Below are 14359 nucleotides of genomic sequence, written 5' to 3' on the forward strand. Positions count from 1 at the left end.
GTCCCAGAGACTGACTAATGGAAGGAAACACTTAAAAGAACGATGGCTTATTTGGATGTGGGCTGTAGATTCATAGGGCTTATGTAGGCAGTGCTCACACTGTCTCAATCTGTGGTCATCTTATTGGCTAAAATGTAGAGGGGGCTGATTTACACACGACAGCATGGAAAAGCACAGTGAAGGGGAAATCCACCTTTGTATCTGCATTTTTAGATTTTCCTTAATTTAAATCGTTAGCCAAAAGGAAGAAAGGAAACCCTGAACGGCTGACAAGACAACATAAAGATAGATAGATAGATAGATAGATAGATAGATAGATAGATAGATAGATAGATAGACAGATAGATAGATTGATGCCTACTTCCATGTTCCATCTCAAAATATGCAGAGAAAAGGGGAAACTCAACCTTGAAGGACAGCTCTTTGCTGCTACCCCTCCCCATCTGACTCATATACAGACCAGACACTGCATAGAGCAGTGTTGCTTCATGCATGTTTCCAGCCCCTTCCATCTAGAACTGAGTGTCACTGAATCATCATGTGATTATTTATAATATTAATTACACCAAGGGAAAATTTTCAGCTATTCCCTACAAGAGAGATTTAATGAAATTACTAGATTTCCACGAGAATCAAAGTGAATGAGGAAATAAGCAGTAGGCTTCTTATTCAGAGGTCAAGAAGAAAACGCCTATAAACCTGTTATTGCGGAAAGCAAAGCAGAGAGATGTAGACTCTCCAAGTGCTCCAGCTCCACAGCATAGTTGGAACTCCAGCACTCTCACGTCAGGAGAGGCATCTAATCATTGATGCACATCTTCCTCCAACAAGGGGAGGAGGCCATGATCCTTCCAAGATTCTTAATCTCTTACCTGGTTCTAGATATTTAAAGCCCTGAGGCTTCCACTGTAGTAGTATCTGGGTTACAATCTATAAACAGGAACAAGCACAGTCTAATAACTCTGGCTCTAACCAAATGCGTGGGCTTACGTCAGACGAAAGTTCCTATTAGTGAAAATAAGAATCTTGGAGAGTGAACTCGATGGTAAAAGAGACACATGGCCTGAGAATGGCCAGAGTGGGGACTTCCCTGGCGGTCCAGTGGTTAAGACTTCCCCTTCCAATGAAGGGGGTGTGGGTTCGATCCCTGGCCGGGGAGCTAAGATCCCACATGCCTTGTGGCCAAAAAACCAAAACGTAAAACAGAAGCAATAGTGTAACAAATTCAATAAAGACTTTAAAAATGGCCCACATCAAAAAAAAATCTTAAAAAAAAAAGAATGGCCAGAGTGAAGATGAGCAGATGAAACTTACCAAAGAGTGTAAGGGTCCTTCATAATTCGGAGATGATGAAGCCTGTCCTCCATTTCTAGACCAAACAGCTGTGCCTGCTGATATGAAAATGGGAATTACAATGAGATCTGTATAATCTTAAAAATAATCTTACCAACATTTCAAACAGTTCTTGTAAAAATTAGCAATATCGATTTCTACTTGGACAACAGGGAAACACACGTAAACTTCCCATACGAGAACTTGGGGGCAAGGAAAACATTTTAAATGTAAAATATGTAGACTTTGGGGGCAAGGAAATTTGGGGGCAAGAATTTGGGGGCAAGGAAAACATTTGGGGGCAAGGAAAACATTTTAAATGTAAAATATGTAGACTGTACATGGACTGAGAATTCTCTCAGGCTTCCTCCTAAAAGGGAACACTTAAGTGATTCTGAATTTTAGCTAGAGAAATGTCCCTTTGATAGAAAACTATCATACACAGTCAAGGTACTTTTAAGAGCGCAAAGAGGGGCTTTCATTACACCCTCATGCAAAGCCAGTTTGTTAAACCAAAATTCTCTCACCAATGAAAAGCAGCTCTGCTACTTGTTTTTTAAATGATCCTGAAGAAAGGATAAGCCTTCAGAAACTTTTCAAGGAAATAAGATTAGCCGGCAGCGCTCCACTAAACCAGAAATTTAAACACTCAATATAACAACATTAAGTAATTTCTTCCCAAGAAAACACATTTTTAATGATTCATTAAACTTAAAGGTAAAGAAAGATTCCTGCTATAATAAATATAACATGTCTAACCTACCACTTTCAAAATAAAAACCACTTTGAAATTTAAAATAATACATACTCCATGTAGAAAACTTAGAAAATAAAAAAATTCAAGAAAGGGGAAAAAAAATCTATGATCTCACTGAAATCTCATGCTCCGACACTGTTAGCACTTTAAAAATCCATTCTTCCTGCCATTTCTGGGTGTGCATGTGTGTGTATTTTTATGCTAAATAAAAATAGAGTATTTCGTTCAATTACTTTTAGTGACAGAATCTGGACAGAGCCATTGGTGTGAAAATAGCAATCTATCCCCATATTTATATCTTCATAAAGTTCTTTCCTCCTAACATGTGCTCTTCCAGGATGGATTACCAGCACCCCAAAAGTGGCCTTGTTTTCAGTGTCTTCCACATAAAGCATGCTACTCAGGTTTGGGGGATTTGTGGCGTTTTCTGGAATGATTTGTTCATCGTAACTTTCCCCTCCCATCCTTAACCTGGAAGTGGAGTGACAGAGTGGTGAGCCCCAGATTCCAGCCTGAGCTCTGATATTGCTACTGATGGATCCTCAGCAAATCCCATACTCTTTCTGGGCCTTCGTATGTCCATCTGTAAATCAGAGCATTCAACTCAAACAGCTGTTCTCAAACTTTATTAGGTTCTAGAATATTCTTTTTTCCAAATTATAAAATAGATGAAATCAGAGCTGCTTTGTTTGAAATGGGGAACTCGGGAGCTCTCCCTGTCCAGACTCCCTCATCCCTGGCCTCACTGGGCTCCGTGTTGTCTCAATCCTTCTCTGGCTCTGGACATTGACACCTGTGATCATTTTCCAGAGCCTGACAATATGGCACTGAGCCGGAAGTGTACAACAATTCTGAACCTGACTTTTCTGTCATGGGGAGTATTTCCTTGCTGCTCCATTATCTTCTTAATGTCACCTCTGGCTCTTCCCAGTTTCAACACTGTCTCTCTGGAGATATGAACTAAAAAGTCCAAGCTATTTCCCTCTCTATTCTGTGACCCCCTCATGTCAATGGAGGCTTGGAAAAGGCTGATATGAAGTCTCACCTAAGCCACTCTGAAAGCTTTGTGGCCATCTGAAACCTCCCACTCTTTACCAGGGAACCCACGTTATAAGGGGCCATGCGAGTGCTGCATGCAGGGAATAATACAGAGATGGAGGTGGCAACATTCAGGCAAGTGACTCCAGTCTAAATTACAGTAAGGTCAGGTTTCAATCAGGTACAGATGTGATTTCGTTTTTTTTGTTTTTTTAGGAAGCCACCTGTCCTCTTTCCAAAGAGAAGAGACATGTACCAGACAAGGCCTTTCTGGAAGCATTTATACTGGAAAGGCAATGAGCCTTTAAAATGGAGCTCCGAAAAGTGCAATGCTTTACTAACACAATTTAACAACTTATAATTTTATTATTTGAAGCCACAGGTCATGTTAATTTGTTCTATTAAATGGCAAACATCCCCTTTTACTCTGCACAGTTATATCACAATTTATTTACACAATTATAGTTTTCTTCAAACATTCCAATAACACGGACTTTAAAGAGGGAATCTGAAAAGCCTAAAATTTCTGTGGGAAATGATCCTTTTGAATAGTCTATATCTGATGACTACATAATCTATATTCTTATTCATGACGATGTGAACGGGGTTTTCTCATTCAGATGTTTCATTGGAGTACATTATTCTGTGGAGTATCTTCTACAGAGTCGAGAAAAGTTTAAGAAGGAAGTTTCCCACATGCCTATATATTCTAAAAACACGTGATTTTTAAGAAAAGTTTTGGATGTAAATGACTTCACCATCGTACGGCAGTCTGTCTCTCCCACCCCTTCCTATTTGTCTGTCCAGAAATGCTCTGTTTTGAGCTTTTGGAGGGAGTGAGTTTCCACCTCGTAGCGCAGGAAGTGTAAGGGGGAAACCGTTCCACAAACTGACACTCGGATGCAGTGGATTTATGGTACTGTACCTGAGAGAGACGGGGGGGAGCCAACAGGAGTTGAAGGGTTTGATGAAAAGCTGTTGTTAGTGTGATCTGGAGAATAGATCTTAAAACAGTGGGGAGAAAAAAAAAAACAAACCCTCATTCACTGGGAATAAATATTCAACAATTTTAAACTACAAAGCGTCAATGCAATTCATTTACAAATTCCAAGGTACACAATACATTCAATGATCAACTGTAGTACCAATATTCTAAAATGAAAAACTTAATTGATTTTTCAATAGAAGAGCTACTGAGGTGGTATAAGACAGTGGGAAAAGAAGCGGACTGGGGTCAGCCGACTTTAGTTCTCGCCCATTTCCTCCCATGTCCTCCCATGGCTGTGTGGCCATCAACCTACACAGATACTCCAAACCTCCCGTTCCCTCCTCCATAAAACAAGAGGCTGGACAGCATCAACTCTAAGATTTTTGTCCAACCCCTTCTGCATTATGTTTAAGGCATTTGATTCCAAGGCGTAAGAATGCTCAGACTGAAGAAAAACTTTTCCTTAGGGCACAATGCTAATATAAGTCAAACTCATCTCTGCCCCCAATGGTAAGGAAAAACCAACTGAAGAGACAAAATGTTAGAGCAACAAGTCTCCACTCACATTTACAAATGATCACCTTCGGCTTTTGAAGACCGTACCAGGTACACTCCTTCAGACAAGGAAGGGTGCCATCTGTCACTAGTGAACATGCAAGGAATGCTGGATTCTAGCCCCTAGGCAGTGGGCGGGCAAAGCGGAGAAGCCGAGTGCCAATTATGTGACAATTTCTCATGGGTCTCAGTTATGGTCATTTTTCTGAAATGCCTTTTGCAAAGTGTTTTGGAATTACCCCTTGCAAAGTCAGTCAATCAGTGAGTACCCAAACGACTTTAGAAGAAAATAAGACATCAAGATAGAAAATCTATCCTCTTCAAGGCCCTAAGAATATCCACCAATCCACGACTGAGTACCGGGAAGCAGAGGAGGCAAGATGGAAGAGACCAGCCATGCGCTGGAATCTTCAGAGTTCTCTCCTCAAATTTTCCAATGATCATGATGCAAGGAAGCTAGCCTTTCCAAAAAATCAAAGCTATGTGCCATCCATTTTCTAAAATTCTAAATGTCCACTTCTGATTAAAGTTCACCCTTCTGCCATGGTACATATGAAGTCCAAAGTCAATATTTCCTCACCGAAGCGAGTGCTTTCCCCAGAGCATCTCCAGTCTGGGAGCTGCCTGCTGCGCCGCTTCCTCTGTTTGCTGCAAAAACAAAAGGCAGAATATGAAAAGCCAGGCAGTGAGGCGCCAAACGATTTTCTATTCCTGGTCCATTTACTCACAATTTAATTGCATTTTTAATGCTAATTACAACACATTAATCTTTAATTAGCATTAATTTGTTTGCTGAGGTAGATGTCAAATATATTCATGTTACATTTTTTTACAGATAAAATACAAACCTGACCACCCTGGTTTAAAGATAAAGTGTTTTAGTTGCTATTACATTCCCCCTGGTTGTGTATGAGTGGTTAGTGGTGAACGGCAGCAGGTGAGCGTATGATGGTCATTGCTAAAAAGGATGCAGTACTTTCAGGTCCCTGAAATCCTCAGAGCTTGCCTTTTCTTTATATTTTATATCGTAAATTGAATTATCTTCAGGAGTGATTTATATCTGCTTTCAAATTTAAAAAAAACTTTTTTTTTGCTCTGCGGCAAAACGAGATACTCCTCTCAGAGTTCCACAATAAACAAAATAAAACAAAAAAAATCTATAACAGGCCTGCCTTCCTAGGAGGCAAAATATTTTTAATATTTTAAGTAACATATATTCTCCACACATTTTAAGTCTGTGTTCACATTTAAAGAATTTGAACCCTTAGCTACTAAAAGTCAATATTGTCTCAAATTCTGGAGATAAAATAAGTCCACATGATGATGAAGCAATCTCTATTATCTTAAACACTGGTGTTTCTATCTACAAAATAGATGAACAAAGAGTACAGTCAGCCTTCTGTATCCACAGATTCAGCATCCAAGGATTTAACTAACCTCGGATCAAAAATCTTCAGAAAAAAAAAATTCCATAAAGTTCCAAAAAGCAAAACTTGAATTTGCTGTTGGTGGCAACTATTTACACAGCATTTATATTGTATTAGGTATTATAAATAATCTAGAGATGACTTAAAGTATATGAGAGGATGTGCAAGGGTTATATGCATACACTGCACCATTTTATAAAGGGACTTGAGCGTCCTCAGATTTTGGTATCTGTTGGGCGGGTCTGGAACCAATCCGCTGGAAGGATAGTGAAGGGTGACTGTCCTGTTAATAAAAGGATATAGGTTCCGGTATATAATTCAAAGCCAGCTCTATCTAACAAGTGTCTTTTGAAAGTAATTTGCCTTTATAAAATGGTATAGCCAGTGGTGTTCTTCTTTTACATTTATTAAGGCCTCAGCATAAGCAAATAGATACAATATTTAAATAAAACCTATTAAGCTCCAGGAGAAGATGTTTCTCACTATTTTGTGAAGTAAGAAAAGGAAATCTTAAATCAACTGATTAATCCAAGCAAAACTTCATTACACATTTAAAATTTAACAAAAATTTCCAACCCTATCTATCCTCAACCCAAGAAAGCAACCCTTCTGGCAAATGTGACATCTTCAGCTTCCAGATCTGTAAAATACAGTCATGGGATCAGATCGCTAGTGGTCAAATTATCTTCGTCTCTAGCTTATCCTGACCTCTGCTTAGCATAGTTAAATTATGCTTGTTATTTTTATATATTTATATGTTAGGTATGATAGTTCGATAATCTTTTGATGTGTGCTTTATTTGGTTAACAAAACTCACACCCACACTCATTTGTTAATTACTAAAACTGAAAGAAAACTGGTATGTGATAAAAAGAACACAATCACCTTCTGACAAAACAAACCTATTCTTTTTCTTATCACAGACTCATAATATTAAAAATATGTTAGTTGCTAGTACTAAGGATTTTATGTATAAGAAAGTTCTTTGAAATGAGGGTCTGACATCATACAATTGAGCTAGTGGAAGGAACTCAGAGATCAAGAGTGCTAAAAATACTTAATATAAGAGATAACTGAAATTATATCTGGTGTGAAAATAAAAATTTCTGCATCAAGGAGTTCTTTTAAAACTTAAGACAATTCTAAAGAGAAAATAATAAAGATTTTGAAAACACAAAGAGCACTAACATTTTTTAGCATGTATTACCATGGTATTTGGGGGCAATTATACATATATATTTGTTTTTCTTCCCCCCCAGAAGCAATATTATCATATATACTTAAAATTAGATTTATCAGTCAAAATAATTTGTGATTATCTGCTTGACTAGAAAACAGATCTTCATGAAATGAAAATTCAGAGCCACAACAGAAAAAAATTACATTACCTAACAAGAAACTAAACCCAAATAGGATAAGATATTGTTATGGATAAAATTTGCTGCTGTAGTAGCTTTCAAAAGATTAATTCTTTGAACAGCTTTAAAATGAGAACAATAAGTGTTTTAAAATACATTTTCATGAAACCAAACGGAAAGAATTAAAAACCAATAAAAATATTTTAGAGACTTTTAAAAAATAAAGTATACTCCCAATTTATCCTTTCCTCCCACCCTTCCCCCTGGTAACCATAAATTCATTCTCTAAATCTGTGAGTCTGTTTCTGTTTTGTAAATAAGTTCATTTGCATCTTTTTTCTTTTTAGATTGGGAGTACGGGATTGACAGGTACACCCTGCTATATTTAAAATAGATAACCAACAAGGACCTACTGTAAAAAAGAAAAAAAGAAAAAAAGAATATGCCTAATCTAAAAATAAAAAATAAATTTTATATGGCATAAAAATCATACTTTAGAAGAGATAAGATACAATCCTTACGATCTTTTTGTACTACACCTTTCTAACTAAACTTTCTATTAGTGCCTGTTTTATACAGGGAGATGTTAGAACTCAGGAAGTATAACAGAAAGACAGGATTTAGCTCCTTACATTATGTTGTCATGAAAATGTTTCAGAAAACTACAAAGGCTGCTCATGGAAGCCACTGATAAGAGCAGACTATTTTTTAACATACAGCCAGCCATTCTACCTTGCAACAGCTGGAGAACCACCCCCAGGGCTTAAATTTCAAAGCAGTTTATTGGGACCAGTTTGGCCTTTCACTTGGAATGCCTTTTGTTCTGTTCCAGGAAACACTGGAGAAGACACATTTTCAAGAGTCCCTAAACATGTTAAGCTACATGGGTCCTCCTCCTGAAGAGTTCTCTCTGTAGTTGTGTGCCTGTTATGTGAAAGGTCATAAATAATCAGAAAGTGAATATATATTTAATTCTCAAATAGCAAAATTTCTTCTATATTGAAGAAACGGGTCATGTTTAAGCAAACTACACTCCTCATTAAATGCGTGCTCATCGAATCCACTTTCCCACCTTTAATGTAACAGGACTTGATTACTATTCCAGGCCTGAGTTTTTGTCAACTGATATTATCAGAAATTACCAAAATGCCCAGCTAACAGAAATAAAGAGAAAAACTATTGCCACCCTGCTTGGTAAAGACTGGATGGATTTCTCGTGTTATTTTAGCTCTTACCAGTTTCTCTAGCTCAAGAGAAAAAAAAAAATCATCAAGTCTCTAAGTAGAGCTGTAACATAAATATGAATGGAAGAGGATCAGTTATTAAGAGGAACTGTAATTTTGTAGGAGGATTTGACACGGCCAGCCACCCAAGCACTGTTCAGATGGCTTGAACACAGGTGCTATTGCTGGCTAGAAGATGGAGCAAAAAGAAGGGTTGAGTCTTTTCAGCTACAGGTGGGACCACCCTCGGTCTCAAACTCCACTTTGGGGAAAATGGCAATTTCCGTTAGACATACCCTAATCCAAACATCAGGATGAGTGGTGTCTGGGGATTGGCTGCTGTAAACCAGAATTTGGAAGATGTGTTACCCCTTTACTGCACACCCAGAACCCCAGGCTGGGCACATCCTGAAGATATAAAAGGATGAAGAAGTGCAATTCATAGTGCCTTTGTCTGAAAGAAGATGATGGTTTTAAAAACTTCGGTTTTTCTGAACTGTGTCCAAGTGACCCTCATGTTATTAAACTAGTAGAAGCAGCCTAACAATGTCATGAGCTTCTCTACAGAGAAAACAAAAGAAGGAGCATTTCCAGCCTTCCTACGACCTACAATTTTCGAGTAAAAACTTACATCCAGGCTAAGATGCACTCATTTTTAGCAGGAGGGATTCCTAGGAATTCAGGGGGGAAGCCGTGCCCCCTGACCACGCGCAGGAAATGGATGAGAAGACTTAAATCAAACTAGTTTATTGTTCTCCGTTGGTGGTCTTTGTAACTAAGATGCCACGACACTGCTGGATAAAATTCCTATTACTCTGAGGCTCTGTGGCTGTTCATCACCCAACTGTATTTGAAGGCTCAAGATTCTTGTAAAAGACGAAGTGAATCTTATGTGACTACTCTCATAATAAAATTACTGTGAAACCAAGCCCTCAAGGGGAAACGGACATAATGTTTCTACTAGAAAAGCCACATACTAAAACGCATCGTGTCATACAAACATGTCATTAGAAGTGAAAGTTGGAAGCCAGATTAATCCATGAACCAGATAGATATTCCAGGGTAATCTTTAGCATATGTTGCATTCAATCAATCTTGGTAGTCTGTTCCTTCAACACTGTTTGGTTTGAGGTTTAAAAACATGGCAAATACCGTGCATTAGAAAGCAGGCCGGTTAAAGACTAATAAAACAATAACAGTTATTATAGCCATTATGCTAGCTCTATGCCCAATTCCCTCTGAGAAGAAGGGAGGGTGTGTAGCCCCAAACCACAAGCGGTCACACCCTCTGAATGTATACAAATGGTATCTCCCAGTTGGGAACTGGAGCACTCTTGTCCTTGGGTAGTCTCAGGGGATCCTGTTAGTCCCAGGGGATTGAGGTGGGTCTCTCAACCCTTTTGAGTAGGAAGGGCTATTGGATAAGGCAGGTAGGAAGGAAATATGCAGATAGTACGTACCTACATGTACCATGTATATGACTACCATCTTCTAGACATCTCTCTCCTCTAGAGTTGGTATCTAATAACTAATTACATTTCCTCCTCTGTATGCATGCTCACATGCAGAGGCATTATTGGACTGTAGTGATTCTAAAGTACACCGAGCAGCATTACATTGAAAAAGTTTTAGGAATCAAGTTGAAAGGCTCTGATGGTGGTAACTCTTGAGGCCCTCAGACTTAGCTTCTATCCTTAACTGGCTGCCCCATCAGGTGAACGACTACGAATCCACGGTGTGTTCCACGCACTATATTCATGTAATTTCAGGGTGCTTAATAGACCCTTCTAAGTCAGACATGCCTAATGCAACCTCCAGAGTTTGCTGGCAAGGCTTCGCAGAAAAGTAGTGGTCTACATGTCACAAGTAAAATATTTTACTGTACGATTCTTTCAAAACTCCACGGATGAATGTGTCATTTTAAAAAAATCCTGTCGTTAATAAAATCTGAGTCAGTTTTGTCCTTCCAAGCATTTCTCAAAAAATGATATTGGGCATTAAAGGGCAAAAGAAAACAAAACAAGAAACAACGGCCATCCCTCCAAGTCAAACACAAGCCATCCTGAACCTCAGTGAGCATTTTCCATCTTTCAGATGCAGAGGACGGAGCCAGAGGCAAAGGAGCGTGTTTCCAGAGAGGTTACCCTCTGATGGTTCTAGAGTTTACATCTCACTGCACATGCATTTTGTTGTCCTGTCACTGGTTGAGGACAATCATTGACTGCCGGGAAGACACGGTATAACATGAAACTGAGAGATGGAGCAATGATCTTCCTCTGAACTGAAAAAGCCACTTCCTAAGACATCAACGCCATTTATGAAAAGACTGCATTGCCTTGCAACTTTTCACCAAGAAAACTTGAAAAATGTGATGTCCATGTGTTAGTGCTTGAACCCCATTCTTACGGCATTAGTATTGCTTACAGTCATTTTCTACAGAATCTTGTGTGTAATCTCAAACATGTGTCAGGCTATGTGTTCCCTATTTACCAATTATTTAATTAGCTCTGTTTGTTCTTTGAGATACAGGCAATGTAATATTTCTTTATTTCCTGCATTTCAGAATGAGTGAGTATATGCCAAATATTTTCAGAAGTCTACAGATGTATCCTATTAATCCATACTGTTTGTTAGGGAAGTATCACTAACATCAGAAGAGAAATCTTGTCTTCTTGTTACACAGACATACTGCCATCCCTGGCTTCTATCGCACTGTGAAAATCAAACTAAAGCCTAGGAGAATTAAAGTGCAAAGAAAAAATTAATAAAGTGCAAAGAACCAGGAGCGACTCGGACCCCGTGCAATATTAAGGTTTACTATCACACTCAAATTCTCCTCTGTATTTTAACTTAAGGAATTTGAGGATGTATTATTTTAAGGATGAACACTCTAGACTGTTCTCCCCTAAAGTAACCCTAAAGTAATAACTGTATGTATGCAAATTAATAAAGATCTGTTCCTCCAAAAAGCTGAATTCCCATGTCTACTTATGTCCCGAAATGATTCTAAAGCTTTCTCACATGCTGCTAGTGATTTTGACAAGTACACCCATGATGATGCAGTAATTTATGCAATAAAGTTGTTCCTAAAAAGCATTTTCTGGGTTCCCAAAATCGCACACTTTTCCCTTTGAAAATTATAGCTCCTTTATTATTGTCTAGACCCCCCTCCACTTAAACAGGGCCCTTCGGTCTGGATAAAAAGTTAAGTCCATCTTTAGGATGTAGCTGAGCCCATTAGTATGTAGAAATCACCTACGATGGCCCTAACCGCCCAGACCAAATGAAGGAGAGTAGACATTCCTGTTCATCTACAAGCCAGTGATGAGCCAATCGGCTTAAATAAAGCAAATTCCATTCCCACTGAGACTTGTCGTGGCTCTGCTGACCACAGCTCATGGAGGATAATCATACCATCCCATAATATCTCTTTCTCCCCAAGTCCTGACTTCCCTCGTGGCCCAGTGGTTAAGAATCCGCCTGCCAAAGCAGGGGACACGGGTTCGAGCCCTGGTCCGGGAAGATCCCACATGCCACGGAGCAACTAAGCCCGTGCGCCACAACTACTGAGCCTGCGCTCTAGAGTCCGCGAGCCACAACTACTGAGCCCATGTGCCACAACTACTGAAGTCCGCATGCCTGGAGCCCGTGCTCTGCAACAAGAGAAGCCACCGCAATGAGAAGCCCGCGCACCGCAATGAAGAGTAGCCCCGGCTCACCGCAACTAGAGAAAGCCCGCGTGCAGCAATGAAGACCCAACGCAGCCAAAAATTAAAAAAATTAAAAAAAAAAAAAAGACTGTTTGGCAAATCAGTCAATACAACTTTTTTCAAACGGTGCCTAGGTCTGCTTTCCTCAACTCAAGCTTTTGCTCTACCTTTGTACCTTCCTAAAAAAAGAAAATTACTCAAACCATAAGTAGACAGGAAATCTGCCTTGTAAGAGGATGAATGACCGGTCATCCTTCTTTATAACTAGACCTCATGACTGCAGAAAGGGGTTTTCCATTTGTCAAACCACACTGAAGTGAAATATGCTTTTCTCACTCTTTCAGTTCTGCACTTCTTTCTTTCTTCTTGTTTTTCGGATCTGCCAAAACTGCATTGATAGCTAACAAAACTTCCCCACGCGACCTCTGCCCATAGCTCTCCAAGGTCAAACTGATGCAACGCATTGGTAGAGGCTTTGTTATGAAAGTTACAAAAATGGAAACTCTTTCCTAAATTCGCCTCTTAGTGAGACATGGCGGCGAAGGGAAGGGCTGCTAGATGGCTCATCTCAAGTGTGAAGTATATTATTGAGTAAGCAGGGAGTGTATTATTTAGGCAGAATTATATTTGCAACATTTCAAAACACATCTCTTCTCGTTCATCAAAAACTCTCCCCCTCATAAGTGATTCATGCCACTTCCAGAAGTTCCAGAGACTATCTAAAGAAAATGAAAAAAAAACAAAAAACAAAAAACTGCGAAGAGCTAAGGAGACTAAACAGCAGTATTCTTCTGTCCTACATTCTTCTCTATAAAATGTACAGTTAGTGTTCTCATCACTCACTGGACCCACTAGAAGTGATCGTAAGGCCGAGCTAGGGGTGGGTTTGAGCTAGAGCCAGAGTAGGTGGCGACCAATGGAAGTCTGAGGTTTTACTAAGACCCTGAAGCGTCAGACTGTGCCACTCATCTGAATGACAGGGTGGTCAAAGGCAGAATCAGAATGTGGTGGTTGCCTCACCCCTAACCCGGACTCTTCCTCCAGGGGCAGCTGGATGCCCTGCCTAGCTCTTCCCTCAAGAGAAGAGTGTTGGTGGGGTAACCATCTATCCTAGGGAGAGGACCACAATGGACATCACGAAGATTGAGAAGATGATGGCTCAGTTTATTTGATAGAGGCACTCTGCTTGGGTCTTATCAGTGAATTTGCTGAGAAAAAGCAGCAAATAACTTCTGGCCCATTGATGCCCAGGCATCTCCTCTCCCATAAGTCAGCAAACACTTCGTCCCCTCTGGAGGACTCAACGATGACACAGTCTCCATAGGGTGAAGCTATCTAGTTATTAACAACCATCTATAAATGTCACATGAGCTGGTTTTCAGAAGACAGTGGTGTGTTACGGTTAAAAGCTTTGCACAGCGACTGGAACTTGAGAAGCGATCAATAACTCCTATTTAGAGCTATTATGCCTTCTATCTTACGAATCTTCAATGGTTCGTCTTAGTAAAGTTCACTTTGTTAGCTGTCTGAGAGTGTGAGAAGCAAGGTCGTTTGGGTCTATTTAAACCTTTATTCGATCTAATCACTCACAATGCAGAAAGTGGCCAAATTTCAGTTTCTTCGGACAAAAAAAGTGATTACAGTCAAGCCAATGACAGTTTGTGTTTGGTTCATTCGTCTGTTCGTTTGGTTATGTGATAAAAATTCATTGCTTGATTACTGTTCAGTGATGGGGTGGGGACAGGTCCTTGATTATTAAACCCTGACACTGGTTGTCGGCAACAGAACTGGAGTTTCCAAGACTCACCCATTATACTGTCTGTTCCGTTGGCAGGAGGCGTACAGGACGAGGTGCTGTAATGGTTTGTACCACTACGGTGGAAAGTGGACATCGGAGGAAGACTGGAATTGATGTCTGCTGAGGAGTGTGATGGATAGCTCTGTGGCAAGAAGCAGAAAAAGGAGGCCATA

General features: G+C 39.6%; 1 protein-coding gene across 23 annotated transcripts in view; it reads right to left on the reverse strand.

Moving 5' to 3' along the window:
• Positions 1–14359, reverse strand: part of TCF4 (transcription factor 4) — a 353245-nt gene that overhangs the window by 29236 nt on the left and 309650 nt on the right. For 18 of the 23 annotated variants that reach the window (XM_068562349.1, XM_068562346.1, XM_068562342.1 and 15 more), the window contains 4 exons: positions 14196–14328; positions 5251–5318; positions 4053–4131; positions 1315–1391 (listed from right to left, as the gene is read on the reverse strand). In XM_068562349.1, the coding sequence (XP_068418450.1) occupies positions 1315–1391; positions 4053–4131; positions 5251–5318; positions 14196–14328 (357 nt within the window). The remainder of the gene's footprint in view (positions 1–1314; positions 1392–4052; positions 4132–5250; positions 5319–14195; positions 14329–14359) is intronic. The other 5 variants (XM_068562364.1, XM_068562347.1, XM_068562343.1 and 2 more) reach the window with 1 other exon arrangement.

This window comes from Eschrichtius robustus, chromosome 14 (assembly GCF_028021215.1).
Source record: "Eschrichtius robustus isolate mEscRob2 chromosome 14, mEscRob2.pri, whole genome shotgun sequence".
In the NCBI taxonomy this organism is placed as follows: Eukaryota; Metazoa; Chordata; class Mammalia; order Artiodactyla; family Eschrichtiidae; genus Eschrichtius; species Eschrichtius robustus.